At 60.1% G+C, this 27,969-nt stretch overlaps 1 protein-coding gene across 4 annotated transcripts; it reads right to left on the reverse strand.

The window, feature by feature from the left end:
• Nucleotides 1-884: 884 nt before the first annotated feature.
• Nucleotides 885-27,962, reverse strand: RNF126 (ring finger protein 126). Of its 4 annotated transcripts, none has more exons than XM_063719236.1 (9): nt 25,881-27,962; nt 5,608-5,666; nt 5,015-5,078; nt 4,382-4,626; nt 3,134-3,196; nt 2,947-3,016; nt 2,193-2,286; nt 1,684-1,799; nt 885-1,595 (listed from the first exon to the last, which is right to left on the reverse strand). In XM_063719236.1, the coding sequence occupies exons 1-9, from the start codon at nt 25,947-25,949 to the stop codon at nt 1,446-1,448; spliced, it is 930 nt and encodes a 309-aa protein (XP_063575306.1). In that variant the 5' UTR covers nt 25,950-27,962; the 3' UTR covers nt 885-1,445. The 4 variants fall into 4 exon arrangements, with proteins under 4 accessions (XP_063575306.1, XP_024093803.3, XP_024093804.3 ...); XM_024238035.3 differs by lacking the exon at nt 25,881-27,962 and adding an exon at nt 15,438-15,642; XM_024238036.3 differs by lacking the exon at nt 25,881-27,962 and adding an exon at nt 15,438-15,614 and having other exon boundaries at nt 4,463-4,626.
• Between the last annotated feature and the right edge of the window lie 7 nt (nt 27,963-27,969).

A 27,969-nucleotide genomic window follows, 5' to 3' on the forward strand; every position in this document is an offset into this window, starting at 1 on the left:
TGGGGTTGAGATGTGGACGCCCTCAGGGCTGGCACTCTGCCCTGGTGGCCAGTCATGGAAGTCCCAACGCTTCCCTCAGCTCTGCGACCCCAGAGGGCGGCCACCAAGAGGGCCCGCCACGCGCGACCCCAGAGGGCGGCCACCAGGAGGACTCGCCACGGCGTTGCGGTAGCAGCCCAGGTGCCCTGGGCACGGTCCGGACAGGTGGGATCCGAGTTACCTGGCCAAGGGGGCTGACGCAGACGTGTCGCGGGACACGGTGAAGAGCGTGGTGCAGAGCAGAGGGCGGGAGTCTTCGGAGAACAGGTGAGGGCGTGGGGCACGCACCTCCCACGCGCAGGAGCTGTCCACAGTGGAGGGACACAGGTGGTCCTGCTGGAGGCTCCTCTCTGTTATCCGTCTCCATCGTCTGATTCTTGGGTCCCAGGATTGTGGGATCTTCAGCAACTGAGATGAACCCACCGCCCCGGCCACCTGAGCCCACAGGTCCCCACGCCTTGCCAGCTGTGCCCGAGCTGGCTGCACCCCGGGCCAGGCATCCAGCCACCTTGAGCAGTGGGGTCCGGCTCTTCAGAAGGGGCCATGAACCCGCGTGGCTGAGGTGCGACCGAAGGGTGGGGCGGAGGTGCTGGGCCCTGGCGCTTTAACGCTGGTGTTTCTGGTTTTAAATTTCACAACCCAGTGACACTGCCACCCTGCTACCTTGCCAGCAGCCCTCCTGGGCTTAACTTCGGGAGAGCAGTCTTGCTAGCGGGCCCTGGGCGCCAGGCCCTGCAGGAGACACAGACCCCTGGAGACAGGACCGGACTCTGCAGAGCCCGACCAGCCTCCCAGCTTGGCCCTTTCCTGACACACGGGCGCAGAAGGAAAGCCACGGCACCGGCTTCTGTTTGTAAGTAGTGTATTTTAAATAGCTTTCAAGATACACATATTTTTTCCTTTAAAAAAGTCTGTTGGAGCAGTTTTGTTCTTGAATTTTGCTGGTCATCCTCATGGTCCCGAGCCCCCGAACTCCGGGTCGTGGAGGCGGCCAAGGGGGAGGCTGGGCCCACGCGGCCTGTCCTGGCGGCGCCTGCAGTGCTGGTGGAGCCGCTGTGCCTGTCTTTTGCCACAAATCATGCATTGCCGCCATGTGAGCTCAAACGTCCGTTTATTTCAAAGCAGTAATAATTTAAAATTATAAAAATCTTTCCACCGCTGAACGTTTAGAGGGTGAGGTTAGACAGAGGACGGGGAGGCTGGGGACGCCCCAGAGGGGACCATGTGGCCCACGCCTTCCTGAGCCAGGGGGCCGGTGGGCCGGGTCCTGCCCTGGAACAGGCGGGACCTGCAGCGCCGACCAGCCGAGCGTGGCGCTGCCGGGGCACCCAGTCTGTGGGTGCCGTGTGGCGCTGGCTGAGGGTGGGTGGGAAATGCCCCGTGCTTTCCCGACGGCCGACGCGGGCTCATGAGTTGCTTGTGGCGTTCTCGTTGCTGGGCGAGCTGGAGGAGGAGGAGGACGACGAGGAGGAGAAGCTCACCCCGGTGAGGCCCGGGGGGTTCGTGGCCGTGTTCTGTCCCGTGAGGCTTTTCCGGCAGACGGGGCAGCTGTCGTGCTTTGCGGGGACAGAGGCAGGGACGGGAGAAGGGGCGGGTTAGAGGCGGGAGGGCCGCGGTCGGGGGGCGGGTGGGCGGGGCACTCACCTGCTCCAGCCAGGGCACGATGCAGCCGTCGTGGAACAGGTGGTTGCAGGGCAGCTGCCGCACACGCTCACCCAGCGCATAGTCGTCCTTGCACACGGGGCACTCGAGCCCGGAGCCTGCGGGAGTGTGCGGCTGCCGTCACAGCGGGCGTGGGGGGCCTGCCGAGCCTTCAAGGGCAGGCTACTCCACAGCCTCAGCCGGAGGCCGCCCCTGAGCCCAGCGAGGGGAGAAAAGCCGTGTGTGTGTCCCCCGGGCCGCCAGAGGGGACCTGGACAGAACCCTCTTCTCCCAGCCCACCTTCAGGGAAATGTTCGAGGCCGGGGCAGTGGCTCACGCCTGTCATCCCAGTACTTTGGGAGGGCGAGGCGGGAGGATCACCTGAGGTCAGGAGTTCGAGACCTGCCTGGCCAACATGGTGAAACCCTGTCTCTACTGAAAATACAAATATGAGCCGGGCGTGGCGGCGGGTGCCTGTAATCCCCGCTACTCGGGAGGCTCAGCTCTCATACCTACGTGCTCCTCAGTGACGGGGACGGTGGGGAGGGCCTGGATTTTCTCTTTATCTGCCGGTGGGGGGCCCGTGTTTTCAAACTGATTGAGGAGCTGAAAGACAAGAGGCGAGAGTGCCGGGAGCTCCTCGGGGGCCCGGCCCGGGGCTCTGAAACGTGAGGCTGCAGGACCTGCAAAAGCACCGAGGCCGCGTTTGTCCTGGGCCCTGGGCCCCTTGGAGCCCACCCCGGGTCGGAGGTCACTGTGGAGCCCACGCGGCCCCCTGCTCCTGGGTCCCCTGACGGCAGAATGGGGGGGGCCGCGCTCCTAGGTCCCCTGATGGCGGAATGGGGGTGCTGCGCTCCGGCTCGCAGGCTACTGTGAGGGTCGGGTCCTGCCGGTGACAAAATGCTCCAAGGGCTCCTCAGCAAGGCTGAGATGGGTGGCACTTGGAAGCAGGTCAGGGCGTGACCTCTCGGGAAGAGGGACCACGTGGCCTCCTGACCATGTGACTGTGTGGCTGCGGGCGAGTCCTCCACACGGTTTTGCTACAACGTTCCGCGTGAACACAGGAGAACCCGCAAGGTTGCCAAGACTCAGAAATGGCAGGAGGAAGGCCGGAGCTGCCCCCTGTGACCGCCAGAGCGTGGAGGCTGTGCCCGCATGCCCTTTGACCTTTGTGGGGCTTCGTGGGTCCGGGCAGCGGGGCAGCTCCCAGGGGTGGGCAGCCCAGCCCTCCCCCAGCAGGCACTCTGGGCCGTGACCACGCTGTACCTGTGTGATGATGGCGTCCAGGCCATTGGCCCCCCAGGCGTAGTCCATAGGGTTTGAGTGCAGGACTCCCCTGGAGGTGGAAGGTGGGGTTCAAGTGGCTGACGGGCAGCTGGGGCAGATGCGTCTACCCACCCCACTCAGCAGGGACCCAGGCTGGGGATGAGGACAGGCACCCCCTCCCACTCACCAGGGACCCAGGCTGGGGATGGTGGCGGGCGTGATGATGCCGTTGACGAGCTGCTGGATGATCCTAGAAAAGAGAGGGCCAGTCATGGGGTAAGGCCACCCCACGCACAGGAGAGGCGCCAGGCCTGCCAGGTCTGTGGTGAGCACTAAGGGCAGGGCCAGCATCAGCTTCTAGATGAGCTTCTATTTATTTATTTTACCATGAGCCAGGGTCTCACTCTGATGTCCAGGCAAGAGAGCAGCGGCTTCATCTTGGCTCACTGCAGCCCCAACCTGCTGGGCTTAAGCGATCCTCCCACCTCAGCCTCCCAAGTAGCTGGGACCACAAGAGACGTCCACCACTCTCGGCTACTTTTTTTTTTTTTTTTTTTTTTTTTTTGAGAAAGAGTTTCACTCTTGTTGCCCAGGCTGGAGTGCAATGGCACGACCTCAGCTCACTGCAACCTCTGCCTCCCGGGTTCAAGTGATTCTCCTGCCTCAACCTCCTGAGTAGCTGGGACTACAGGCGCCCACCACTACGCCCGGCTAATTTTTGTATTCTTTGTAGACGGAGTTTCGTCACATTGGTCAGGCTGGTCTCGAACTCCTGACCTCAGTGATCTGCCCGCCTCGGCCTCCCAAAGTGCTGGGATTACAGGTGTGAGCCACCTCACCCAGCCTCAGCTACTTTTTAAAAATTAGAGACGGGGCCTCCCTACATTGCTCAGGCTGGTCTTAAACTCCTGTCCTCAAGCGATCCTCCCTCCTCGACCTCCCAGAGCACTGCGAATACAGCACTGAGCCACCGTGCCTGGCAAAATTAGCCACTTTTAAAGATGACATTTCCAGCAGATGAGACACACAACCATAGAAGGATCAACCGCCAGGAGTGGGGCCCAGCGACGGCTCCCCCAGACTCTGTTCCACCAGAAGCGGGGCCCAGCAACGGCTCCCCCAGGCTCTGGTCTGGGCCCAAGGCCAGGACAGCGTTTGATGACACACATGTGGACAGCAGTCTCCAGAGCACGTGGGCCTGGCAGGCACGCTGTACCCCGCTCTGTGGTCAACCCACACACTCTGAGCCGGCACACTTCTGTCTCCGAAGGGCCCTGTGGGGAGTCACAGGGGGCTGGAGCGCCTGGCCGGGCGGCCTCTCCAGAGAGCCTACGGATGATGCCACATTTCTGTGGAACCCGTGCTGGATTCTAAGCGCCAGAACTTCTGACCTCACGGCGTGGGGCCCTCGCGGCCACCCCCGGGGCCCCCTCACCCTTCCAGCGTGGGGACGCCTTCGTGCCGGCCGGTGGCCCGCCGCGTGGTGAGGCGGGCGCGGGGCTGTCGGGCGCCATACCGGTGCCGGGACGGGTGGTCTCTCTCCCGCCGGTTCTCAGGGTCCCTGCCGTCGTCAGCCTGCGCCCCAGGAGGGAACGTGGGGATCTCGAAGCTGTCATCGAAGATGCCGAAAGCAAACTGTCCGTAGCCCTGCGGCAGCGTGAACAGGTGCTGGTCCACGTGCTGGGGAGAGGAGGGGGGCGTGACCTCGGGGGCTCAGGCCCGTGCAGGCTGCTGGGGGCGCTAGGGCACAAAGACAAAGGAGAAAGCAAGACGGGCCCTGCTGGGTGCCGAGTGGGAGGGAGACGCAGACAGGGAGGCAGGAATTGGGCAGAGCCTGCCCCGCTGGTGTGAGACGCCTTGACGGAAGTTTCACTTTCATCCGGGAAACCATCAGCCCCAAACAAGCAGCGTGGGCCACCCCTGATCCCCGGCCTGGGCCCCTGGAGGGACAAATTTCCTCCGTCGTGTGGGCAGGGGGAGCCCAGGGAGGTGAGGTAGGGACAGGCTGGTGCTCGGGGCCCCGAGCAAGGCCGACACGATCAGGAAGCACGAGGGGCAGGCGACTCACCTCCAATGGTGGCCGACTCTGGTCCGTGGGAGCTGTGGAGGGGGCAGAACCGTTTTCTGTGCTCCTGGGGAGAGAGTGCGCATCAGCAGCGCTGGCTACCCCGTGCCCCCATGCGCCAGGCACTCCCTCCCCTCAAAAGCCCATGTTGGGAGAGCAGGAATTGTCCTTGGCACTGCTTCCCACCCGCCACCGCCTCAGCATTTGGCGCCGTAACCTGCTGCTTCTTCCCTCGCCAGTAAACCACGGGTTTCTCTGTAAACCAGTGCAGACCCCAACAACCTCCTAAGTGTGAGGATGTGGGTGGGGCCCCCATGGCCCCTTCCCCGGAGGGCCTGGGTCACCAGATCAGCCGCCGAGGCTGAGGGAGGTGAGCAGCTGCACAGGTTGCCGGCACTCCCCTCTGGCCCCAGCCCGGCCATCACAGAAGGGAACGGCACACTGCTGCCTGCACAGAGGAAAGTGCCCCCAGAGCCACAGACACCAGGGCCTGCCGGCCACACACTCAGGGGGGCGGACGCCAGCACAGCCCACACCCCTACAACAGCTGAGGCCCGGCTGGCTCTTCCAGCCTCTTCGACAGGGGGCTGCATTACCTGGTCTCTTCCGGAAGCTCCTCGATAAAACCAGACTCGCATCTTGGACAGATATAATCCTGCAGGAGAGAACAGGAGGCCGGGTCACGGCGACGCCAGCATCACCTGCAAACTCCCTCAAGGGTGAGGACAGAGGGGCTCCGGACCCAGCGGTATCTGGCTGGCCAGGCACACGCAGGCCAGGGCGGCTCCCAACCCGTGGGTCCTGGAGGGCAGCTGAGGGGACCTCGCCTCTGCCAGCCACCCGCTGACCCTTCGGTGGCTCCCGGCGATCTGAGCCCCTCCAACCTGCCCCACTGTGATGGGCGTCACCAGTGTCATCAGCGCCTTGGCTGAGCCCCTCCAACCTGGCCCCACGGTGACAGGCGTCACCGGTGCCTGGGCACCTCCACACACACATGGCAGCACTCAGATGGGTGCCCCGATACCCCACAGTGGCATTTCCAGAACGCTCTGGCAGCCCCACACACAGCCCGCTCCCCTGGCTCGGGGGAGGCCACGTCCACACTGGCCACGCCCCTGCAAGACCCCATCCCCATGTCCCCCTAGAGCCAAGGACAACGCAAGGCCAACACGGTGATGTCCCAGAGGAGACGTGAGGACCCTGCCCGGGGACAGCCGGGTGTGAGTCCCAAAACCACGTTCACGGTTCCCCAGCACCAGCCTCAAGCCACAGCCATGCCGAGCAGGATGGACGCCATCCCCTGTGGATCTCACACTGCAGCGGGATCCCCAGGGCTGGAAGGAACTGCTGGAGACACTGGCTCACGGGGTGGACCCCTCATGGATGGCTGGGCCCCTGGTGATGGCAGAGCATGCCGAGCATTCGTGGGACCTGGGCTGAAACGTGCGTGGTGCCTCCCAGCCTCACCAGGGGCCGGGCAGATGCCGACGCACACTTCCCGCACAGCCTGCAGAACTGGAAACTGGAAGCCAAATCAACCGTTCTCTATGAACGACCTAGTCTCACGTGCTCCATTGCAGCAACGTGAAAATGGCCTCACACGGCACATGTCATCATGCCAGGGGCTCACACGGGGGTCCCAAGACCACCCCCAGGTAACACAGACAAAAACAGGGAGACGAGGCTCCCACGGTGCATGGGGGACTGCTGTGAGGGCAGCCAAGGCGGACCCCAGGCTCTGGGGATGCAGGTTGCACCGGGGCTGTTCAGTCTCCGCAGAGGCAGGGGCTGGGACCTCTCCAGCAAGCAAGATCCCGGCCTCACCCGCTGGGTCCCCGCCCACACCACACCGTGCCTGCCTCACCTGCTCCTGCCACTGAAGCACAGGCTGGGTGGGGAGGGACTAAGGCCAGGGTGAACAAACGATGCCAGAGGCACATGAACCCACCGTGAGAGGAGAGTGAAGAGGTACCATCTACAATATAGAAAAAGTGCGGCCCGGCTCCTGGTGAGGCTGGGAGACACCACATGCATTTCAGCCCACGCCCCACGAATGCTTGGCACGCTCCGCCATCACCAGGGGCGCGGTGGCTCAGGCCTGTAATCCTGGCACTTTGGGAGGCCGAGGCAGGCGGATCACCTAAGATCAGGAGTTGGAGACCAGCCTGGCCAACACGGTGAAACCCTGTCTCTACTAAAAATATAAAAATTAGCCGGGTGTGGTGGTGGGCGCCTGTAATCCCAGCTACTTGGGAGGCTGAGGCAGGAGAATTGCTTGAGCCCGGGAGGCGGAGGTTGCAGTGAGCTGAGATTGCGCCACTGCACTCCAGCCTGGGTGACAAAGCGAGACTCTGTCTCAAAAAAAAAAAAAAAAAAGACAGCCCAGGCCAGGTGCAGCAGCTCACACCTGTGATCCCAGCACTTTGGGAGGCCGAGGTGGGCACATCATTTGAGGTCAGTAGCTTGAGACCAGCCTAGCCAACATGGCCAAACCCCATTTCTATAAAAAACAAATTAGCTGGGTGTGCTGGGGCGGGTCTGTAGCTCCAGCTATAGGGAGGGGGAGGCAGGCAGGAGCGGGAGGCAGGAGGCAGAATGGCTTGAGTCCAGGAGGTTGAGACCGCAGTGAGCTGTGCTCCCACCACTGCGCTAGCCTGGGTGACAGAGCCAGACCCTGCCTCTAAAAAAAAAAAAAGAAAAAGAAAAAGAGAAACAGACAACCCAACTAAAAACGGGCAAAGTCGGGAGGCTGAGGCAGGAGAATGGCATGAACCTGGGAGGCAGAGCTTGCAGTGAGCCGAGATTGCGCCACTGCACTCCAGCCTGGGCAACAGAGTGAGACTCCGTCTCAAAAAAAAAAAAAATTGGGCAAAGGACCTGTACAGGACATGCCTCCAAAAACACGCACTGGGGAGCTGGGGAAACACAGCCGGCCAGCCCCAGCGAGATGCCACTTTGCCACTTCCCAGGGCCAGCCAGGACGAGATGCGAGACCCCGTTCAGGCCTGCTGGGAGCCCAGAAGTCTCCCAGATGGAACTACCCCACGACCCACGAGCCAGAACTTTCACTCCAGGCGCAGACCCCAGAGAAATGAAGACACTTGCCCACCAAGCGTTCACATCGCCAGAACTGGCAGGTCAGAGTTCACAGCAGCACAGTTCATCATCGTCGCCGGCAGGTACAAACAGCTCCAGTGTCCACCCGCACCTCAGAGCACGACTCAACCGTGGAAAGGGGCGAGGCCCACACCGGGCCACGGCGGCGGGGAATGCATCTTGAGGACATCACATCCAGTGAGATGCCAGACCCAGAAGGCCACGCAGCGTGTGATCCCACGTCTATGAAACATCCAGGACAGGCCGAGCCAGACACAGGGAGGGGACGTGTGAGCACCAGGGCCTGGGGGAGGGGACGGGGAGTGGCGGCTGGTAGGGATGAGGGGGGTTTCTTTTTGCAGCTGTGAGAATGCTCTGGAATTGGACTGTGGTGATGGCTGCACAACTTTATGAACAAACGTTTCACCAGGTGGATTGTACGGCGTGTGAAAATACCGAGGTAAAGCTATCAAAATAAACGGGCCAGGCGCCTGCGGTCCCAGCTGCTAGGGAGGCTGCGGTGCCAGGATCGCTTGAACCCGGGAGGTGGAGGCTGCAGTGAACCCGGGAGGTGGAGGCTGCAGTGAACCAAGGTTGCAGCAACAGAGTGAGGCAGCATCTCAAAAAAAAAAAAAAAAAAGAAAAGAAAGAAAAAAAGGGCTAGGCGCAGTGGCTCACACCTGTAATCCTAGCACTTTGGGAGGCCAAAGTGGGCAGATCACTTGAGGTTAGGAGTTCGAGACCAGCCAACGTAGTGAAACACCGTCTCTACTAAAAATACAAAAATTAGCTGGGCATAGTGGTGGGTGCCTATAATCCCAGCTACTCAGGAGCTGAGGCACGAGAATCGCTTAAACCCGGCAGGCAGAGGTTGCAGTGAGCCGAGATCGCACCACTGCACTCCAGCCTGGGCCACAGAGTGAGACCCTGTCAGAAAAAGAAAAAGAAAAAGAAAAAGGGAAAGGGGAAGGGGAAGCCACCAACGACCACCACCGCGGCCCCAAGCTTAGCGTGGAGCAGGGCGGCTCTGCCACAGTGGCCGTGACAACTCTCCCCAGGCGTCGGTTCTTGGGGTGCGTTTAGGGTGTCGGGACTGGGATGCCCCACGTAAACACGCTGAGACTTCACAGTCGAATCTGAACCCCTGGTTTCTGCTGGTGTCGGGTTTATCTGGGCTCCTCCGGGCTCAGGGGTTGCTGCCGTCCGCCCGCCAGCTGACCCGGAGCCCAGGGCCGCTCCATCGCCTGGGTGGGTCTCTGGGAATGAAGGGGTAGCTCAGGGCTCAGGCTCTCCCTGCATGGCTGACTCCCCAGGCTAGCACCACCCAGTCGACCTGGAATGGCTGCACTGGCCCCCACTAAGGGCAGGACGTAAGTCAGCTGTGTAGCCACCCCAACCACCATCTTTCCTGCCGGGCGCATCCACAAGGTCAGGCAGCCCCAGAAGGGCCTGAGGGAGAAGCTGTCTCCCTCCGAGGACCCTGGCTTGCCAGCCCCAGCCCCGAATCTCTCCTGGACAAGCATGGGACCCTGCACACAACCACGTGGCCTGGCACAGCGCTTGGCCGCTCCGGTCCCCACGTGCCAAGCTCAGCCCCTCTGTGCATCACTGGCTTTCTGTCGGGCTCCTGGGTTCCCGTCTCAGTCCAGGGCACAACGCATGCTCCCGCCACCCACACTGCCGGCTCCTGACAGCCCGACCTGGCCACATACACACTCATCTGCCCCAGCCCTGGCCTCCTCTTGGCCCCCCACTGTCCTGCCCACAGCGGCCGTGGGGCCTGATGCCACAGCACTGTCCAGAACCCTCTCCCTGCAGCACCCACTCTGGCGTCGGGGCCTGTGCACGTCGGCCCTGCCACTGGAACGCCCACCCCAGGGGGTTCAAAGGTCACCTCTCTGCTCCAAGCCTCTGCCCTGTCATGGAGGACGGCCTGGACACTCACTCATATCTGAAATCCGGCCGCCATCGAGGACGCCAAGGGCTGCAACCCAACTCCTGGGTGTTGTCAGGGCTCTGGGCTGTCCCTCAGGCCCCCGGCCAGCCCCTCCAGGGCCAACGAAGGCCGGAACCGAGGCTCTGGTCACGAAGGCAAGTGACAGGTGGATCCCGGATATCCAGGGTGGAGGCTGAGCCTCTGCTGGCAGATGGTGGGAGGGGCTGGACCTGGGGGTCTCCAGCCGCCCTCCTCCTCCAAGGGCACAACCGAGAGACTGCTTGGTCTCATATTAAATCGGGGCAGCTGCAGGTAGAAATGCCTGGGCAAGGGGGCCTGGAGGAGGAGCTGCCCCACCTTCTCCGTGGCGGCACGCACTGGGGGCCCCCGCAGAGGCCCCATTGGAGCCTCTGGCCCTAGCAGAGGATGGTGAATCCGTTCACCTCTCCCTCAGAGGACAGATGCAGGAGATAAGATCACCTGGCATCATCACCATGGCAATAGCTGGCCAGGCAGCTAGGGTGGGAGGGAGCCTGCCAGTGCCGGGCTCCACCCATGCACCCTTGGAGCGCGACGGCCTCATCCCCGGGTGGGACCTGGCAGGGCAGCAGGGGCCCCTTCATCCACGGGGCCTGCACGGGGCGCATGCCCTGAGGGCCCAGGGCCAGGCGTGTGGAGGGGAGTGGGCTGGCGACCTGCAGGCCCCAGATGACTGGCTTCCTGGTGACGGTGACTCGGCCCCTGTGGGTGGCAGGGCCCTCGGGGAGCTGTGCACATCAGGAGACCCCAAGGAGGGTCATGGCGCAGTGCTCGGCCTCGGTAGGAGCCCCCGTGCTGGCTACTGTTTTCCTAAAGGGTGCCCAAAGCTTCCCAGCTGATCTGCAGTGTGTGGGCCCCGCAGCCCCAGAGGCATGGGCACGTGCGGCGCCTGCACCCCTTTCTTCCCGCCCTCAGCAACTGCCACCACATCCCACATTCACACCGTCTGTCCCTGGGACCCACGCACCACGCACTCCCAAGACAAGCTGGATGGATGAGGGGTGAGCAAAGCTGCTCCCTCGGCCCAGGCTGGGGCCCCGCCTCACATCCCAGGCCCCGAACTCGGCCTTCTCCTTCCCAGGTGGTTTCAGGCACCGCCACCACGGACCGGAACCCCACACGTGCCCATCCGTGCCGGTGCCAGGGGTGCTACAGCTCGCCCGAGGCTCAGAGGAAGGGCCTCATGGTGGCAGAGTTCTAAGTGGGAGGAAATTCAGCACTGGCATCTGCCCAAGGCAGACCCCAGCGCCAGCCGGCCCAAGAGGGCAGCCAACATCCACAGGTTCCCTGGGTATTGCTGGTGCCCAATCACAACGCCAGGCTCCACGCTCACAGGGTGCTGTGGGGAGCCTCTTCTGGAGAACCCAGCTGTGCAGAGCCGCTCCAGGGTGCTGGCCGGACGCTTGAGAGGCAGGGGCAGGCTGTCACTGTCACAGTATCTGGCACAACCGCAGACACACAGAGCAAGCAGCGGCCAGAGACAGACACCACACAGCCTGGGAAGACTCAGGCCAGGGCTGCTCAGGAGGCCTGGGAGGGCCAGGCCACTGCAGGGACCAGGAGAAGACAGGGTGGGCTGGGGGGCAGCTGGGGAGACTTCCCGCCCGGCCGCATCGGTGACACTTGCCGCAGCAGCCTCATTTCCCGGTAGCTCCCCGCCCACGCCGCTCTTCCCCGCCACCGCGGGCAGCAGGGCCCGGCACCCCCACCGTCCTCTCACCACCACTTGGGGACGCTGCGAAGGTTGCAGGCACTCGGGGGGTGGGGGGTTGGCAGGCAGAGCTGAGACCACCCTAGGAACCACCCAGAGACGGGGAGCTCAGGGGCAAGTATGGCACCCAGGGCCACCTCTCTGCACCCGCCTGGTTCCCGGGGGCTCAGTGCCCTCAGCAGGTCCCTGCCCTCCGGGCGCTCTCGCCCACACCCTACAGTCACAGCACCACAGTCAGTGCCTCCTCAGCAGGGTCGAGTCTGGGTCTGTGCAGCCGCCTGCGGCCTGAGCTCCAGCTGGCCTGTTTGGTTCCTGTCGCCACACGCCCCACTCTGGCTGACGCTTCCTTTGCTGCTCAGACACCCAGACACCCTCGTCATCGCCTTTTTTCTTTTGAAGGAGTCTTGCTCTGTTGCCCAGGCTGGAGTGCAGTGGCACGATCTCGGCTCACTGCAACCTCCGCCTTCCAGGTTCAAGCAATTCTCCTGCCTCAGCCTCCTGAGTCGCTGGGACTACAGGTGCCCACCACCATGCCCGGCCAATTTTTTGTATTTTTAGTAGGGATGGGGTTTTACCATGTTGGCAAGGCTGGTCTCAAACTCCTGACCTCAGGTGATCCGTCCACCTCAGCCTCCCAAAGCGCTAGGCCCAAAGGCGTGAGCCACCGCGCCCGGCCTCGTCACAGCCTTTCATGGGGGCAACTGCCGCCCCTGTGCCATCGCCTGAGCCCCCGACCGCGAGTGTGGCTCCCCGCTCAGGATACCCTCACAAGTCACCAGGAGAGCGGCCAAGTGCCAGCCACTCTGCACACACACGCCCACCGGATGCCACGGGGAGCGAATCGCATCACCAAACCCACTTGGCAGGTGAAAAGACTGAGGCCAAGGCTGCCCAGCGGAGAATGGCCCAGCCGCACGGGGCCTCAGCCTGATCCCAGAGCCCAGGATGGCAACAGAGGCCTGGAACGGCCCAGCTGCCTGGGAGAAGCCCTCATGAGCAGGCACACAGCCCACGGCAGCCAGTCCCCCCGCATCGAGGCAGGCAGGAGCTTCCCGACAGCCAGCCCAGGTGTCTCAGCAGCAGCAGTGCCACCCCTGACTCAGCCATCGGGCAAGCTCCCCACCGGCAGAGACGCCCCGTTTCGAGGGTGTTGGTTGTGGCTGGGGACTTTCCCCATTACCAGATTCAGAGCAGCCGTCCCTCCCCAGAACGAACGCCAGGTGTGCCCATTTCCCAGCATAGAAAATTCATTTTTGAGACGGTGTCTTGCTCGTCACCCAGGCTGGAGTGCAGTGGCACCATCACGGCTCACCGCAGCCTCCACCTCCCAGGCTCAAGCGCTCCTCCCACCACCTCAGCCTCCGCCAGCAGCTGGGACTCCAGGCATGCAACAACACACCCCACTAATTTTTTTAGTCTTCTGTAGAGACAGGGTCCTGCCATGTACAGAGAAGTTCTGACACTGCCACGCTGTCTCCGGGCGCCTTGTTGCATCCTGCTCCAAAGGCACAAGCGGGTGCCCTTGGGATCACCCGCGGGGTGGACACAGGCAGTCCCCCCGCAGCCCTCCCTGCAGTTATTTGCTCTTAAGGAATTTACCAACGTCTGTGATTAAATATTTGTCAATCACTCTTCCATGCTGGGCTCCCTGGCCAGCCTGTAACTTCTGTGAGGGCAAAGACCACAACGACCTGTCACCACTGACTTCCTGTGACTACAGGAAGGCCCTCCCCAGGCCCAGTGACAGTGGGAGGAGGTCAGGGTCCTCCTTGTCCAAGGCCACGGGGCGAGGAAGTGGCTCCACCATACCAGGATCCAGTCTTGTGGGAGCTCTAGGAGCAGCTAAGTGTGCAGCCAGGTCAGGGCAGTGTCAGCTCCCCACAGCCACCACTCCAGGCTTCCCAAGGGCTTCCCAGGCCTGTCTCAGGGCTCAAGCGGCTGCGAGGGGCTGCCCTGCAACTCACCCAGGCAGGCAGGCAGGCTGTCAGGCAACCAGCCTCTCCTGCCACGGCCAGTGGGGACAGGCAGCAGAAAGAGGCAGGAGCGAGACCCCTGGGAGACAGAGGAGCAAGGCAAGGCTCAGTCTCAGCTCCCCAACCTTCGCCCCACACCCGAAATTTCACTTTATTTGTTCCTCCTGCTGGGGAGGGGAAGCCCTGTGGCTTCAGTAGAGAGGAAACCACACCTCTCTCTCCCCACTCCTGGGCCTGGCCCCGCTCTCCCGCCATGCCCCAACTCTAGCACTCGCTCCTTCTCTGTGACCCAGAGACAGGCGGCTTCTCCTGACTCCCTCCAGCCCCTTCCTGGGTCTCTGCTCCCAGGGAACTGCACTGCTTCTGGGGGGCTTAGGGCTCCTCTTATGGGTCAAAGCGTAGCAACAGCCGGGCGGCTACGCACACAGCACAGTAAATCCTCAATGCCTGCAGCCTCTTCCCCCGGGCACAGGGTGGGGGTCCAGACCCCTCCACCTCCTGCAGCTGCTCCCCTCAAGCTGGCCAAGCGGCTCCCGACTGAGCCGGCTCTGCCACTTTCCTGCTAAGCCACCACGCGCCTCAGTTTCCCCATCTATAAAGCAGGGGTGGCTCGACTAAATCACCACTTCGCACGTCAGCCTGGGGAAGAGCAACATGGGTTAAAAATGCAGACCACCGCCGGGCACGGTGGCTCACACCTGTAATCCCAGCGCTTTGGAAGGCTGAGGCAGGAGAATCGCTTGAGTCTGGGCGTTGAAGACCAGCCTGGGCAACACAGGGAGACCCTGTTCCTAAAAATAATATTAGAAATGCAAACTGCTGAGCCCATTCCACACCCACTGACTCCGAAACCCTGGAAAAGGGGCCTGGAAATAGCACCTTCAACCAGCGCTGCTCCCACCTCCCCCAAGGTGACATTAGGTCCGCGTGGGAAACACTGCCCTAAACGAGCAGGAAGTAGCACTCGGCACGCCCAGGCCCAGGGTCCTCTTGGGTGAGGGGCGGCTGTAAACACCTCGAGGAGGGGTGGGCTGCGCAACCAAGCCCCGGGAGGGGAAGAACGCAGGCTCCGGTCACAAAGCCCCGCCGGCGGGCCGCGGTCGGACCCCGGGACAGTGCCTGGAGCCTTCCGGGCCTGGGCCTGCCTCCAAGGCGGCGGCCAGAGCTCCACGAGGCGAGCCTGCAGCGAGGCGCCGGCGCCCCCAACCACGCGCTCGGCGGGGGTCCCCTGGCGTTATTCTCGGGGTCCGAGCCCCGCCAGGCCCAGCCCCTGCCCCGCACCGCGCCACCGGGCAATACCCTCTCTCTGCTCGCCGGGCCTCAGTTTCTCCGTTTGCAAAACCAGGCTCACCGGGCTCGGGGATCCCACCTGGGATCCTCGCGGCCTTTCGGGTCAGGAACGCCGCGGATGTGGGGGTCACCCGGCCGTGATCCCGCTGCGCCGCTCCGGCCAGGCCCCGCCTCCCGCCCGGGCCTCAGTTTCCCGCATGTGCAGGACGGAGTTCGCGGGCGCACCGCCCGGGCTCCCCGCGGATTCAGCCTGGGCTAGCGCTGCCCCGAGCCTCAGTTTCCCCGTCGTGGTCAAGCGCAAGCGACCCACACCCCAGCCCCGGCCTTGCCTCAGGCCTGCGGCACAGACCCTGCCGCCCGCCGCCCCGGCCCGGGCCTCACCGGCAGGCGCGGGACGATCTCCACGGAGCAGCAGTGGCAGAAGTACCGTCCGGGATGCGGCGACGCCTCGGCCATGGCCGCCGCCGCTTACTCCGCGCCGCCCGCCCCCCGCGCGGCACCCGCCGCCGGCCGTTTGCTGCTCCCTCGCCGGCCGACGCGCCCGCGCACGCTCACGCACGGCACGCACGGCACGCACGGCGGAGCGGGGGCGCGGGAGCGGCGTAAGCTGCGAACTCGGCGGGCAGCGGCCCGGGCGACGGTGGCCGCTGAGAGACAAACTAGGCCCGGCCGTTGGGCGGGGCTCCGAGCGGGGGCGGGGCTCCGAGCGGGAGCGGGGCTTCCGGCGGGGGCGGGGGCGGGGGCGGGGCCAAACCCAGGCGGCGGAAGAGACGAGGAGCGGGGCGTGCGCGGGGCGGGGCCGAGGCCCTCCTCGCCTCCGGAAGCTGCCCAGGGCCTCGTGTCCCTCAGTGCTTCCCTGCCTCGTCGCCGTCTCGCTTCACGGTACTTCAGTCCAGCGTCCCCACTGTTCCTGGGGCTCGCCAGGCGCCCTCTCCCCCGCCCCCTGCCCGGTGCAGCGCTCTCCCGACGCCCGCGTGGCTTTCTTCCAGGTCTTTGCTTAAATGTCAGCTTACAAGGTCTTCTCTGCTGCCCTCCTGCTCCGTGGCACTGATTCCCACCCGATGCACTGTCACGTCAGCTGCGCAGCAAAGGGATTTTTGGACCCACAGCAGCGCCTGACACACAGCAGGCATTCCCTCTGCGCTGCGGAATACAGGCAGACCTGGGGCTCAGGGCGCTGTCTGGGCCTCACTGGGACCCGTGGGGTCAGATAGAGGCTGAGGTCTGTGGGTTGCGGCCTTGTTTCCAAGATGCTCCGCGGGCTGACGGCCCAGGCGCCTCTCGGGTGCGGAGAGGGCAGGAAACCTAACCCCTGCTTCCAAATTTAATCAGTAGAAACGGTATCATCACCCAGCGCAGGCCAGGATCATTTCTGAGGTTAGTTCTGGCCCAATCATGCATGTATTTCTTTTTTCTTTTTTTTTTTTTTTTTGAGACGGAGCCTCACTCTGTCACCCAGGCTGGAGTGCAATGGCCCGATCTCGGCTCACTGCAACCTCCGCCTCCCGAGGGTTCAAGCGATTCTCCCGCCTCAGCCTCCCGAGTAGCTAGAACTAAAGGCACCCACCACCACACCGGCTAATTTTTGTATTTTTAGTAGAAACGGGGTTTCACTGTATTTGGCCAGGCTGGTCTTGAACTCCTAACCTCGTGATCCGCCCACCTCGGCCTCCCAAAGTGCTGGGATTACAGGCGTGAGCCACTGTGCCCGGCCTCATGCATGTATTTCTTTCTTCACTCAACACTCATTAAGCACCTACTGCATACCAGACCCTATGCTGAATGCACGCAGATACCCCCAGCCCCATGAGATTGGACTGGAGCATGGGACTCAAGGGTGACTCTGGCTCTGCCTGGGGAAAGAGAGAGAGGGATTCCAAGGGGTAAGGACATTGGAACCAGGGCTGAGGGATGAATAGGATTTGGTTGGAGTTGGACTTCCTGCAAAATGAGGCATTGGAGCCAGACTGTTGAGGAATTAAGAGTTGGGGCCCGTGCATTTAGGTTTTTTGTTTGTTTGTTTGTTTTATAGAGATGGAGTCTGGCTCTGTTGCCCAGGCTGCAGTGCAATGGCGCGATCTCGGTTCACAGTAACCTCCGCCTCCCGGGTTCAAGTGATTCTCCTGCCTCAGCCTCCCAAATTGCTGGGATTACAGGCTGGGCACCACCATGCCCGCCTAATTTTTGTATTTTTAGTAAAGACGGGGTTTCACCATGTTGTATTTTTAGTAAAGACAGGGTTTTGCGATGTTGGCCAGGCTGGTCTCAAACTCCTGACCTCAGGTGATCCGCCCACCTCGGCCTCCCAAAGTGCTGGGATTACAGGCGTGAGCCACCGCTCCCGGCCTGCATTTAGGGTTTTGAATGTCCAGAGGTTGGGGACAGGGGCTTCAGCCTCCTTCCTGTCGTCTTTTCAGCAGCGCGAATCCAGTCATTCCTGCTCTGACCACCAGAGAGCGCACGGGCCCCGTCCCTGGGAATCCAGGAAAACCCCAGGCTGGGGAGGGGCAAGGCTTGCCGGACCCAGCCCCTGCACCAGCCTTCGCGCTGCAGAAGTGTAGGAGGAGCAGCAGGCCTGGTTCAAACGACGCCAAACCACCAACTGGCTGTGTGTCCCTAGGCAAGTGGCCTAACCTCTGAGCAGGCAGCAGAACCTGAGGGTTTTCCGTTGGCTCGGGGCAGACATGAGGACCGCTGGCACCTCCTCAGCCCTCCCTGTGCTCTGCTGCCTGCCCCGAGTCACCCTACCCCTCGCTGACCCGTCCCCAGCCTCACTGGCCCCCTTGGGTGGGCTGAGCAGGTTCCCACCTCTGGGCCTTGCAAGGCCATGCCCTCTGCTGGTAGTACCCTTCCCCAAGTCCCCCTCCTTCCCCTGCCTTTTTTTTTTTTTTTTTTGAGATGGAGTCTCACTCTGTCGCCCAGGCTGGAGTGCGATGGTGCGATTCTCCTGCCTCAGCCTCCCGAGTAGCTGGGATCACAGGCATGCGCCACCACGCCCGGCTAATTTTTGTATTTTTAGTAGAGCTGGGGTTTTGCCACGTTGGCCAGGCTGGTCTCAAACTCCTGACCTCAGGTGATCCGCCCACCTCAGCCTCCCAAAGTGCTGGGATGACAGGCGTGAGCCACCATGCCCGGCCCTTTCCCCTGGTTTTTAGGAGGCTGCCCCATCCCCTTCCTGGGGGCTCCCCCATCCACCACTGCACCCCACTTCTCAGAGCCCCCTTTCCAACCCCCACAGCCATCCTCACATCCGTGGGTTATTAATGGCATCTCCCCATATGTGAGGCCAATACCCAGTGCACAGTAGGTATTCAGTAGATTCCTAAATGCATGAACAGTTGGCGAGTGTCTACTGTGTGGTGGGCTCAAGCAGGTGCTGGAAACACAGTGGGAATGAGAAGGAACGTAGGGATTTTGTATCAAACTAAGCAGGGCGAGGTGGCTCACGCCTGAGACCAGGAGTTCAAGACCAGCCTGAGCAACATAGTGAGACCCTGTCTCTACAAAAATAGAATTAGGCCGGGGACAGTGGCTCATGCCTATAATCCCAGCACCTTGAGAGGCTGAGGCAGGAGGATCGCCTGAGTCCAGGAGCTGAAGACCAGCCTGGGCTACATGGTGAAACCGTGTCTCTACTAAAAATACAAAAATTAGCCGGGTGTGGTGGCGGGCGCCTGTAATCCCACCTACTCAGGAGGCTGAGACAGAAGGATCACTTGAGCAGGAGGCAGAGATTGCAGTGAGCCGAGATCGGACCACTGTACTCCAGCCTGGGCCACAGATGGAGACCCCATCTTTTTTGTTTTGTTTTGATTTTGTTTTGTTTGAGATGGGTCTCCCTCTGCCGCCCAGCCTGGAGTGCAGTGGCATGATCTTGGCTCACTGCAACTTCTGCCTCCTGGGATCAAGCGATTCTCCTGCCTCAGCCTCCCAAGTAGCTGGGATTACAGGCATGCGCCACCACGCCCGGCTAATTTTTGTCCTTCTAGTAGAGACGGAGTTTCTCCATGTTAATTAGGCTGGTCTCAAACTCCTGACCTCAGGTGATCTGCTGACCTCAGCCTCCCAAAGTGCTGGGATCACAGGCGTGAGGCTAATCATTTTAAATTTTTATTTTGTAGAGATAGGATCTGGCTATGTTGCCCAGAGTGATCTCCAACTCCTGGGCTCACGGGATCCTCCCACCTTGGCCTCCCGAAGTGCGGGGATCACAGGTGTGAGCCAGAGTGCCCGGCCACCCCTTTATCCCAAACACACTGAAAAGCAGGCTGCTCTTCCCTGAAGGCAGTAGCACATTGATCAAATCAGCCAGTGGGCATCGACACTGCTGCACACAAATGCACACACTCGCACCCTGCCCCAGGCCCCGCCGGCCACCCTGGTTCCACACACGGCACCGTTTCTCCCATTTCCTCTCACCAGGGACCTCGACAGGTGTGGGCTTGGTTCTGTGAGCTCTCCTGGCCCCTTTTTCAATTCAGGATCCCGTCCCGGTGAACCCTGGGGGCCTCGGTCAACATGAGCGAGTGGACTCCTAAAGGAATGACACGGGCCACTCCCTCCAGGACAGGGAGGTGTGTTGACAGCCCATTCTCACGTCCCAGGCAGACCAAGCCCAGGTAGACCACGTCCCAGGCAGACCAAGCCCAGGTAGACCACGTCCCAGGCAGACCAAGCCCAGGTAGACCACGTCCCAGGCAGACCAAGCCCAGGTAGACCACGTCCCAGGCAGACCAAGCCCAGGTAGACCACGTCCCAGGCAGACCAAGCCCAGGTGGGCCACGTCCCAGGCAGACCAAACCAAGGCAGACCAAGTGGCTGTGTCTTCACTCCTCCCAACCCCCCTGGGCAGAAAGAACTGCAACTGGCCCCACTGCACCAATGAGGAAACTGAGGCCTGGGGAGGAAGCTGATTGCCCGAGGCGGCAGCTTTGGGGCTGGACTGTGGCTGCCTCCTGAGGAAGGAAACAGCCCCTCCCTCCACCCTCATCCTGGCAGGGATTGGGCCACCGTTACTTAATCAAGTGTCCTGGAGCCTCCGCTGTGTGCCAGGAGCGGGGGGCCTGTGCCACAAATGTCTGCCAAAACCAGCCATCCACCCAACAGTATCCAGCACCATGACTGGAAGAATAAAGGCCCCAAACAGGGCCAGGGGCGGTGGCTCATTCCCGTAATCCCAGCACTTTGGAAGGCCGAGGTGGGTGGATCACCTGAAGTCAGGACTTCGAGACCAGCCTGACCAACATGGAGAAACCCTGTCTCTACTAAAAATACAAAGTTAACCAGGCATGGTGGCGGGCATCTGTAATCCCAGCTACTCGGGAGGCTGAGGCAGGGGAATCACTTGAATCTGGGAGGCAGAAGTTGCAGTGAGCCAAGATCGTGCCATTCCACTCCTGCCTAGGCAACAAGAGTAAAACTCCATCTCATTAAAAAAAAACTAGCCAGGCATGGTGGTGCCTGCCTGTAATCCCAGGTACTTGGGAGGCTGAGGCATGAAAATCACTTGAACCCGGAAGCAGAGGTTGCAGTAAGCTGAGATTGCACCACTCCACTCCAGCCTGGGAGACACAGTGTGTGAGACTCCATCTCAAAATAAATAGATAAATAAAGTCCCCAAACACACTTGATTTTAGCCCAGCACGACTCATGTCTGTTGCGGGAAGTCACGGACCCCGAACGGAGGGACCGGCTGGAGCTGCAGCAAAGGAACATAAATTGTGAAGATTTCATTTTAATATGGACATTTATCAGTTCCCAAATTAATACTTTTATAATTTCTTACGCCTGTCTTACTCTAACCTCTTAAGCCTGTTATCTTCGTAAGCTGAGGATGTACGTCACCTCAGGACCACTGTGATAACTGTGTTAACTGTACAAATTGATTGTAAAACATGTGTTTGAACAATATGAAATCAGTGCACCTTGAGAAAAAACAGAATAGCAGCAATTTTAGGGAACAAGGGAAGACAACCATAAGGTCTGACTGCCTGCAGGATCGGGCAAAAAAAGCCATATTTTTCTTTTTGCAGAGAGCCTATAAAAGGACGTGCAAGTAGGGAGGATATCGCTAAATTCTTTTCTTAGCAAGGAATATTAATATTAATACCCTGGGAAAGGAATGCATTCCTGGGGAGAGGTCTATAAACAGCCGTTCTGGGAATGTCTGTCTTACGTGGTTGAGATAAGGACTGAGATACACCCTGATCTCCTGCAGTACCCTCAGGCTTACTAGGGTGGGGAAAAACTCCACCCTGCTGAATCTGTGGTCAGACGTTTCCCTGTTTTCTGTTGTTCAAGATGCTTATCAAGACAATACGTGCACTGCTGAACATAGAGCCTTATCAGTAGTTCTGTTTTGCCTTTTGTACTGTTCCCTCAGAAGCATGTGATCTTTGTTCTGTTTTTTGCCGTTTGAAGCATGAGATCTACTCCATGTTCTTACACCCCCTCCCCTCTTGAAACCCGTAATAAAAAACTTGCTGGTTTAAGGCTCAGGGGTGCATCACGGTCCTACCGATATGTGATGTCACCCCCGGCGGCCCAGCTGTAAAAGTCCTCTCTTTGTACTGTTTCTCTTTATTTCTCAGCCGGCCGACACTTATGGAAAATAGAAAGAACCTACATTGAAATATGGGGGGAATGGGTCCCCTCGATACATGTCAGATTTTATTTATTTATTTATTTATTTATTTTTGAGACGGAGTCTTGCTCTGTTGCCCAGGCTGGAGTGTAGTGGTGCAATCTTGGCTCACTACAAGCTCCGCCTCCTGGGTTCATGCCATTCTCCTGCCTCAGCCTCCCTGGTAGCTTGGACTACAGGCGCCCGCCACCACACCTGGCTAATTTTTTGCATTTTTAGTAGAGACGGGGTTTCACCATGTTGGCCAGGCTGGTCTCAAACTCCTGACCTCAAATGATCTGCCCACCGCAGCCTCCCAAAGTGCTGGGATTACAGGCATGAGCCACCGCACCTGGCCTTATTTATTTATTTTTTTTCAGACGGGGTCTCACTCTGTTGCCCAGGCTGGAGTGCAGTGGTGTGATCTCGGCTCACCAAAACCTCTGCCCTCCAGGTTTAAGCAATTCTCCTGCCTGAGCCTCCTGAGTAGCTGAGACTACAAGCACCCGGATGGGGTTTCACCGTGTTGGCCAGGCTGGTCTCCAACTCCTCACCTTAAGTGATCTACCTGCCTCAGACTCCCAAAGTGCAGGAATTACAGGCGTGAGCCACTGTGCCTGGCCGTTTTGTTTTTTGAGATGAAGTCTCACTGTCACCCAGGCTGGAGTGCAGTGGCGCGATCTCGGCTCACTGCAGCCTCCGCTTCCTGGGTTCAAGTGATTCTCCTGCTTCAGCTTCCCGAGTAGCTGGGATTACAGGCATGTGCCACCTCGCCAGGCTAATTTTTTTTGTATTTTTAGTAGAGACGGGGTTTCACCATGTTGGCCAGGCTGGTCTCAAACTCCTGACCTCAAATGATCTGCCCACCGCAGCCTCCCAAAGTGCTGGGATTACAGATGTGAGCCATGGCACTTGGCCAATGGGGTTGCTTTAGGGCCCAGCTCACTTCCCAGTGTTCCCAGACCGCCCAGCAGGCCAGGCCTTCGGGCCTGAGCCGTGGTTATCAGCATCACAGGCTCCAGAGAATCTAGCAAGGCTTTGCCTCCTGGAGCCCAGGGGGTGGCAAGTTCTAGCTCAGAGGCTGCAGACAATAGACAGTAAGCCAATGCCAAGTATCTTTGGGCTCAGGAAGGTGGGACCGGGTGTCCCTGACTGTTCTGTACCAAGCCACGACCCGCGTCCCATCCTGGAGGCTGAAGGTGATACCGCAGGGTGAGCTCCCTAGAGCCCCACAGAACCCACTGCTCTGGGTCCTAAAGGCTCCCCTTGAATGAATGCAAACCTGCTAACTGCAAAGGTGGTTATTATTATCAGCTCCAAGGGACAGAAACTCGGTTTAAACTGGCTTCATCTCCCTGTGGAGGAGGAGTTCAGGCACAGCTGGATCCAGAGACGTCCAGTGTCACTGGGAATTGTTGCTGTCCCCTTTGGCTCTGTGGCCCAAGGGGCTGGCATCTCCCTAGCCATCAGAAAGAGCCACCTGCAATTTCAGGCTCACACCTCTCCAGCCCCAGCAGGAAGCAGGTGTCCCTGTCCCTCTCCCAGCAAAATTCCAGGGCTGTTGGCCAGGCATGGTGGCTCACACCTGTAATCCCAGCACTTTGGGAGGCCAAGGCCGGTGGATCACGAGGTCAGGAGTTCGAGACCAGCCTGGCCAATATGGTGAAACACTGTCTCTACTAAAAATACAAAAATTAGCCAGGCGTGGTGGCAGGCGCCTATAGTCCCAGCTGTTCGGGAGGCTGAGGCAGGAGAATGGCTTGAACCTGGGAGGCAGAGGTTGCAGTGAGCTGAGATCACGCCACTGCACGCCAGCCTGGGTGACAGAGCAAGACTCCATCTTAAAAAAAAAAAAAAAAAAAAAATTCCAGGGCTGACTCGTCCTGGTGGTTTTGTTTTCTTTCTTCTTTCCTTTCTTACTTTCTTTTTTTTTTTTTTTTTTTTGAGACAGAGTCTCACTCTATCACCCGGGCTGGAGTGCAGTAATGGGAGCAGAAGGAGGGAACCAGCCCCAGGCTGGCCCTCGTCGTGTGGTCCCTGGGAGGCACACGGGTCCTGGAAGCTTCTGAACCTGGTGCTGACCCTAGTCCTGACTCTGCAGGGCTGTGTGACTCCAAGAAAATCACTTCCCACCCTCCAACCTCATCCCTATAAATGGGGTGCCTGCCTCCCAGCCTCCCAGCAAGCAGCAAAGGGGACTCACCATGGTCCTGTCCTGGGCGAGCACCCATTAACTGGGTGATTAACAGGAATCCATGCTTGCATGCCGTGGGCCTACTGTGCGCCCGGCACTGTCCACATCCCACCTGGAACCTCTAACACTGGGGTCTGTGCCCATGTTACAGATAAGAAAACAGGCATAGACTGGGCACGCTGGTTCACGCCTGTAATCCCAGCAATCTGGGAGGCCAAGGCGGCTGGATCACCTGAGGTCAGGAGTTCGAGACCAGCCTGGCCAACATGGTGAAACCCATCTCTACTAAAAATACAAAAAATTAGCTGGGTCTGGTGGTGCATGCCTGTAATTCCAGCTACTCGGGAGGCTGAGGCAAGAGAATTGCTTAAACCCGGGAGGCAGAGGTTGCAGTGAGCTGAGATTGCGCCACTGCACTCCAGCCTTGGCAACAAGAGTGAAACTCTGTCTCAAAAAAAGAAAAAGAAAGAAAACAGAACTAGAAGGGTCCAGGGCCTGGCACACAGTGGGCACCCACGGCTGCTATAACAAATTTGCACAAACTGCCTGGTTTAAAGCAACACACGGGCTGGGCGCAGTGTCTCATGCCTGTAATCCCAGCACTTTGTGAGGCCAAGGTGGGCAGATCACCTGAGGTCAGGAGTTTGAGACCAGCCTGGCCAACATGGCAAAATCCCATCTCTGCAAAACACAAAAACAAAAACAAAAAGTAGCCGGGTGTGGTGGGAGGCGCCTGTAATCCCAGTTAGTCGGGAGGCTGAGGTTGCAGTGAGCCGAGATCGCACCTCCGCACTCCAGCCTAGACAACAGAGTGAGACCCTGTCTCAAAAAAATAAAAATGGCCGGGCATGGTGGCTCACGCCTGTAACCCCAGCACTTTGGGAGGCCAAGGCAGGTGAATCACCTGAGGTAAGGAGTTTGAGACCAGCCTGGCCAACGTGGCGAAACCCCGTCTCTACTAAGAATACAAAAATTAGCCAATTGTGGTGGCAGGTGCCTACAATCCCAGCTACTCGGGAGGCCGAGACAGGAGAATCGCTTGAACCGGGAGGGCGGAGGTTGCAGTGAGCCGAGATCGCGCCATTGCACTCCAGCCTAAGCAATGGAACGAGACTCTGTCTCAAAAAAAAAAAAAAAAGTTCCACACGGGTCTGGCTGGGGGAAGATCGAGGTGTTGGCAGAGCTGAGTTCCTTCTGGCAGCTCCAGGAGAGAATCTGTTCTGCGCCTTTCCAGGCTCCTAGAGGCCGCCCACATTCCCTGGCTCGAGCCCCCTTCCTCCATCTCCAAATCCCGCAATGGCAGCCAAGTCCTTCTCTTATCCCGTCTCTAACCATACAGGGCAGGCGTCTCCTCTTTTTTTTTTTTTTTTTTTTGAGATGGAGTCTCGCTCTGTCACCCAGGCTGCAGTGCAGTGGCACGATCTCGGCTCACTTCAACCTCTGCCTCCCAGGTCCAAGTGATTCTCCTGCCTCAGCCTCCCAAATAGCTGGGACTACAGGCGCCCACCACCAGGCCCATCTAATTTTTTTGTATTTTTAGTAGAGACGGGGTTTTACCATGCTGGCCAGGCTAGTCTTGAACTCCTGACCTCAAGTGATCCGCCGGCCTCGGCCTCCCAAAGTGCTGGGATTACAGGCGCACACCACCAGGCCCACCTAATTTTTTTGTATTTGTAGTAGAGACAGGGTTTTACCATGTTGACCAGGCTACTCTCGAACTCCTGACCTCAAGTGATCCGCCCGCCTCAGCCTCCTAATATGTTGGGATTACAGGTGTGAGCCACCGCGCCTGGCCAGGCATCTCCTCTTCTACGGACCCTTCAAGGACAGTGGGCCATCCGTATAACCCAGGATGAGCCCCTGTGTGAAAGTCTTCAACTCAATCCCATCTGCAGAGCCCCTTTGGCCGGGGAGGGTGGGACACCCGCGGGTTCCAGGGATGAGGGCCCCATGGTCTCTGGGACCTCCATTCTGCTGACCACCCCCCACTGCTCTTCCCCTCACTCACAGCACAAGCATCTGTCTCCAGCGCACACCCCTGCCGTTCCGTCCAACGTTGGAGTCTCAACCTCAACATCTCTTTCCTCTGGGAAGCCTTCCTCAGTCTCCCCCAGGCCTGGGTCAGGCCTGGGGCACCTTTGCCATCTGGGCATCCTCTGCCACAGAACAACACTGGATTGTCACTGTCTGTTTACCTGTCAGGATGTACCTGGAGGGAAATAGAAGCCTGGGGTGTGAGCAGAAGCCACGGGAAGCCACGGTGGGTGTCTGAACCAGGGAGAAGTGTTATGGCGGCTGGGGTAGGAAGTGGGCCGCAGGGGCCAGGTCGGGGCTGGAAGTCCTAGGATGAGCCTCGGGCCTGGATAGGGTGGGGAGAGCGGCAGAGACGGGAGAGGGGAGGTGGTCACTGGGGTCTCAGGAGGAGGCAGCGCTCCGGAAAGGGTCAGTGACCTGTTAGAGGTCAGCCTGCACAGAGCCTCTGGGTTAGGGAAGACAGAGCCGGGAGCAGGAGGCCACTGGCAGCTGGCCTCGGTTTCCCCAGAGAGGGCCGGAACCCACGCCAGCCAGACAATGACCCTTTGATTCGCACAGCCCAGGCCGGAGTGGCCAAGCCCCGGCGGGGTCAGGTCTTGGCCAAGGTCACACTGTCCGGCCCCCGCACATCCTCAGTGAGAACACAGGGTCCCGTCCCTGCCCCGCTCCCCAACCCGGGGAGATTCCCGGGGGGAATGCCAGAGGCCAAGGCCAGGTCGAGACGGCGGGGTGTCCCCCCTCAGTGCCACTAAGGCAGGAACTTGGCCCCTGGCCACTGGCTGCTGGGGGACACAGTCAGGCTGGGCAGCTAAGGTGGAGGAAAGGGTACACGTGTGTCTTCTGTGGGCACAGACCTCACTCAGGCTAGAGAAGGGGCTGTGCCGTGGGGCTGCTGGACACCTCCGTTTCCACCTGCGGGGCGGGCAATGCCAGCACAGCGAGTGGCCAGACACAGGCCTGCCCAGCAGACACCCAACCGCTCTCCACCACCTCAACCTTCTGTATTTTCCTGAAAGCATTTACCACTCTTTGAAGTTATAGATTAATTTGTTTCTGCATTTTGTTGCCTATGGCCCCTCCAAACCAGGAGCTCGGTGAGGGTGTGACGGGGTCTGCCTTGGTCACCGTGGCACCGCAGCACCCCCCAGGGTACCTCTGGCCAACAGGAGATGTTCACTGATGCCCTAGAAGCAGGAACAGAGGGGCTCCCCTGAGCTCGCCAAGGGCGCCTGACAAATCTGGAGGCCCCTATGACAGAATCAGCTCCAGAGTAGGAAATGTGTCTGCCTGCACGAAAGCCCCTCGGGCGCAGAGCCTCCAGGCCCACGGAGATGTCGCTGTCATACATTGTTGGAAACGCCTCTGCTGGAAACAGTGTTTGCTGAATCTCGGAGGGAGAGGAAAAAAACCTAGTAAACATTCTTGTTGATGTGACCTGGGGGAATGTCCATAAAGGCTTGGGGGGCTGATGGGGCAGAGCTGCCCAGGGGCCGAGGACAAAGGCCAGGCGTGTGCACACACGCACACGCGCACACACACACGCACACACACACACGCAGTGGCCTCCTTGGGGGCCGTGGCTGGGCGAGGCCTGCTGTTGTCTGCGATGCTGGAAGGAGCTGTGTCTCTGGGTCTGTCCCGGCCGCACCCCGTTCTGTCCCACACCCAACCTCTCCCCACCCACAGGCCGGCTCCAGCAGCCAGGTGGACGGGTGGGCGGCCCGCGCTGTGAGCAGGGAACCATATCCAGCTGAGGTTTTGGGTGTGTGGGGCGGGTCGGGACCAAGGAGGCCGGGTTGGGGGACTCAGACCACACTTGGACCATGAAAGTGACCACAGGCAAATCACAGAAACGGGATACAGGGATCCACAGACGTGCTCCTCGTGGGTCCCCGTTACCTCACCGCCACCCCTGCAACTGAAGACCCCCAAACCCACTTTGACTCCTGGAGACGGCCCCTCGATTCACCCAAAAGGCTGCCACCACCTCGAACCCACACCCCTGTCCCGGTTCCGCCCTGGGTCCAGCCACATCTCCCCAAATGCCTTCTCTGGCTCCGGAA

This window comes from Pongo abelii, chromosome 20, assembly GCF_028885655.2.
Source record: "Pongo abelii isolate AG06213 chromosome 20, NHGRI_mPonAbe1-v2.0_pri, whole genome shotgun sequence".
Classification (NCBI taxonomy): domain Eukaryota; kingdom Metazoa; phylum Chordata; class Mammalia; order Primates; family Hominidae; genus Pongo; species Pongo abelii.

Bases quoted from the DNA above. Each gene is read 5' to 3' on its own strand.
- RNF126 (XM_063719235.1), bottom strand. From the start codon at position 15,512: ATGGCCGAGGCGTCGCCGCATCCCGGACGGTACTTCTGCCACTGCTGC. The intron at 5,079-5,607 runs GTAATGCAGCCC...CTCTCTCCCCAG, and splicing joins GAGCTTCCGGAAGAGACCAG to GAGCACAGAAAACGGTTCTG. The intron at 3,017-3,133 runs GTGAGTGGGAGG...TTCCACCTCCAG, and splicing joins ATCCCCAGCCTGGGTCCCTG to GGGAGTCCTGCACTCAAACC.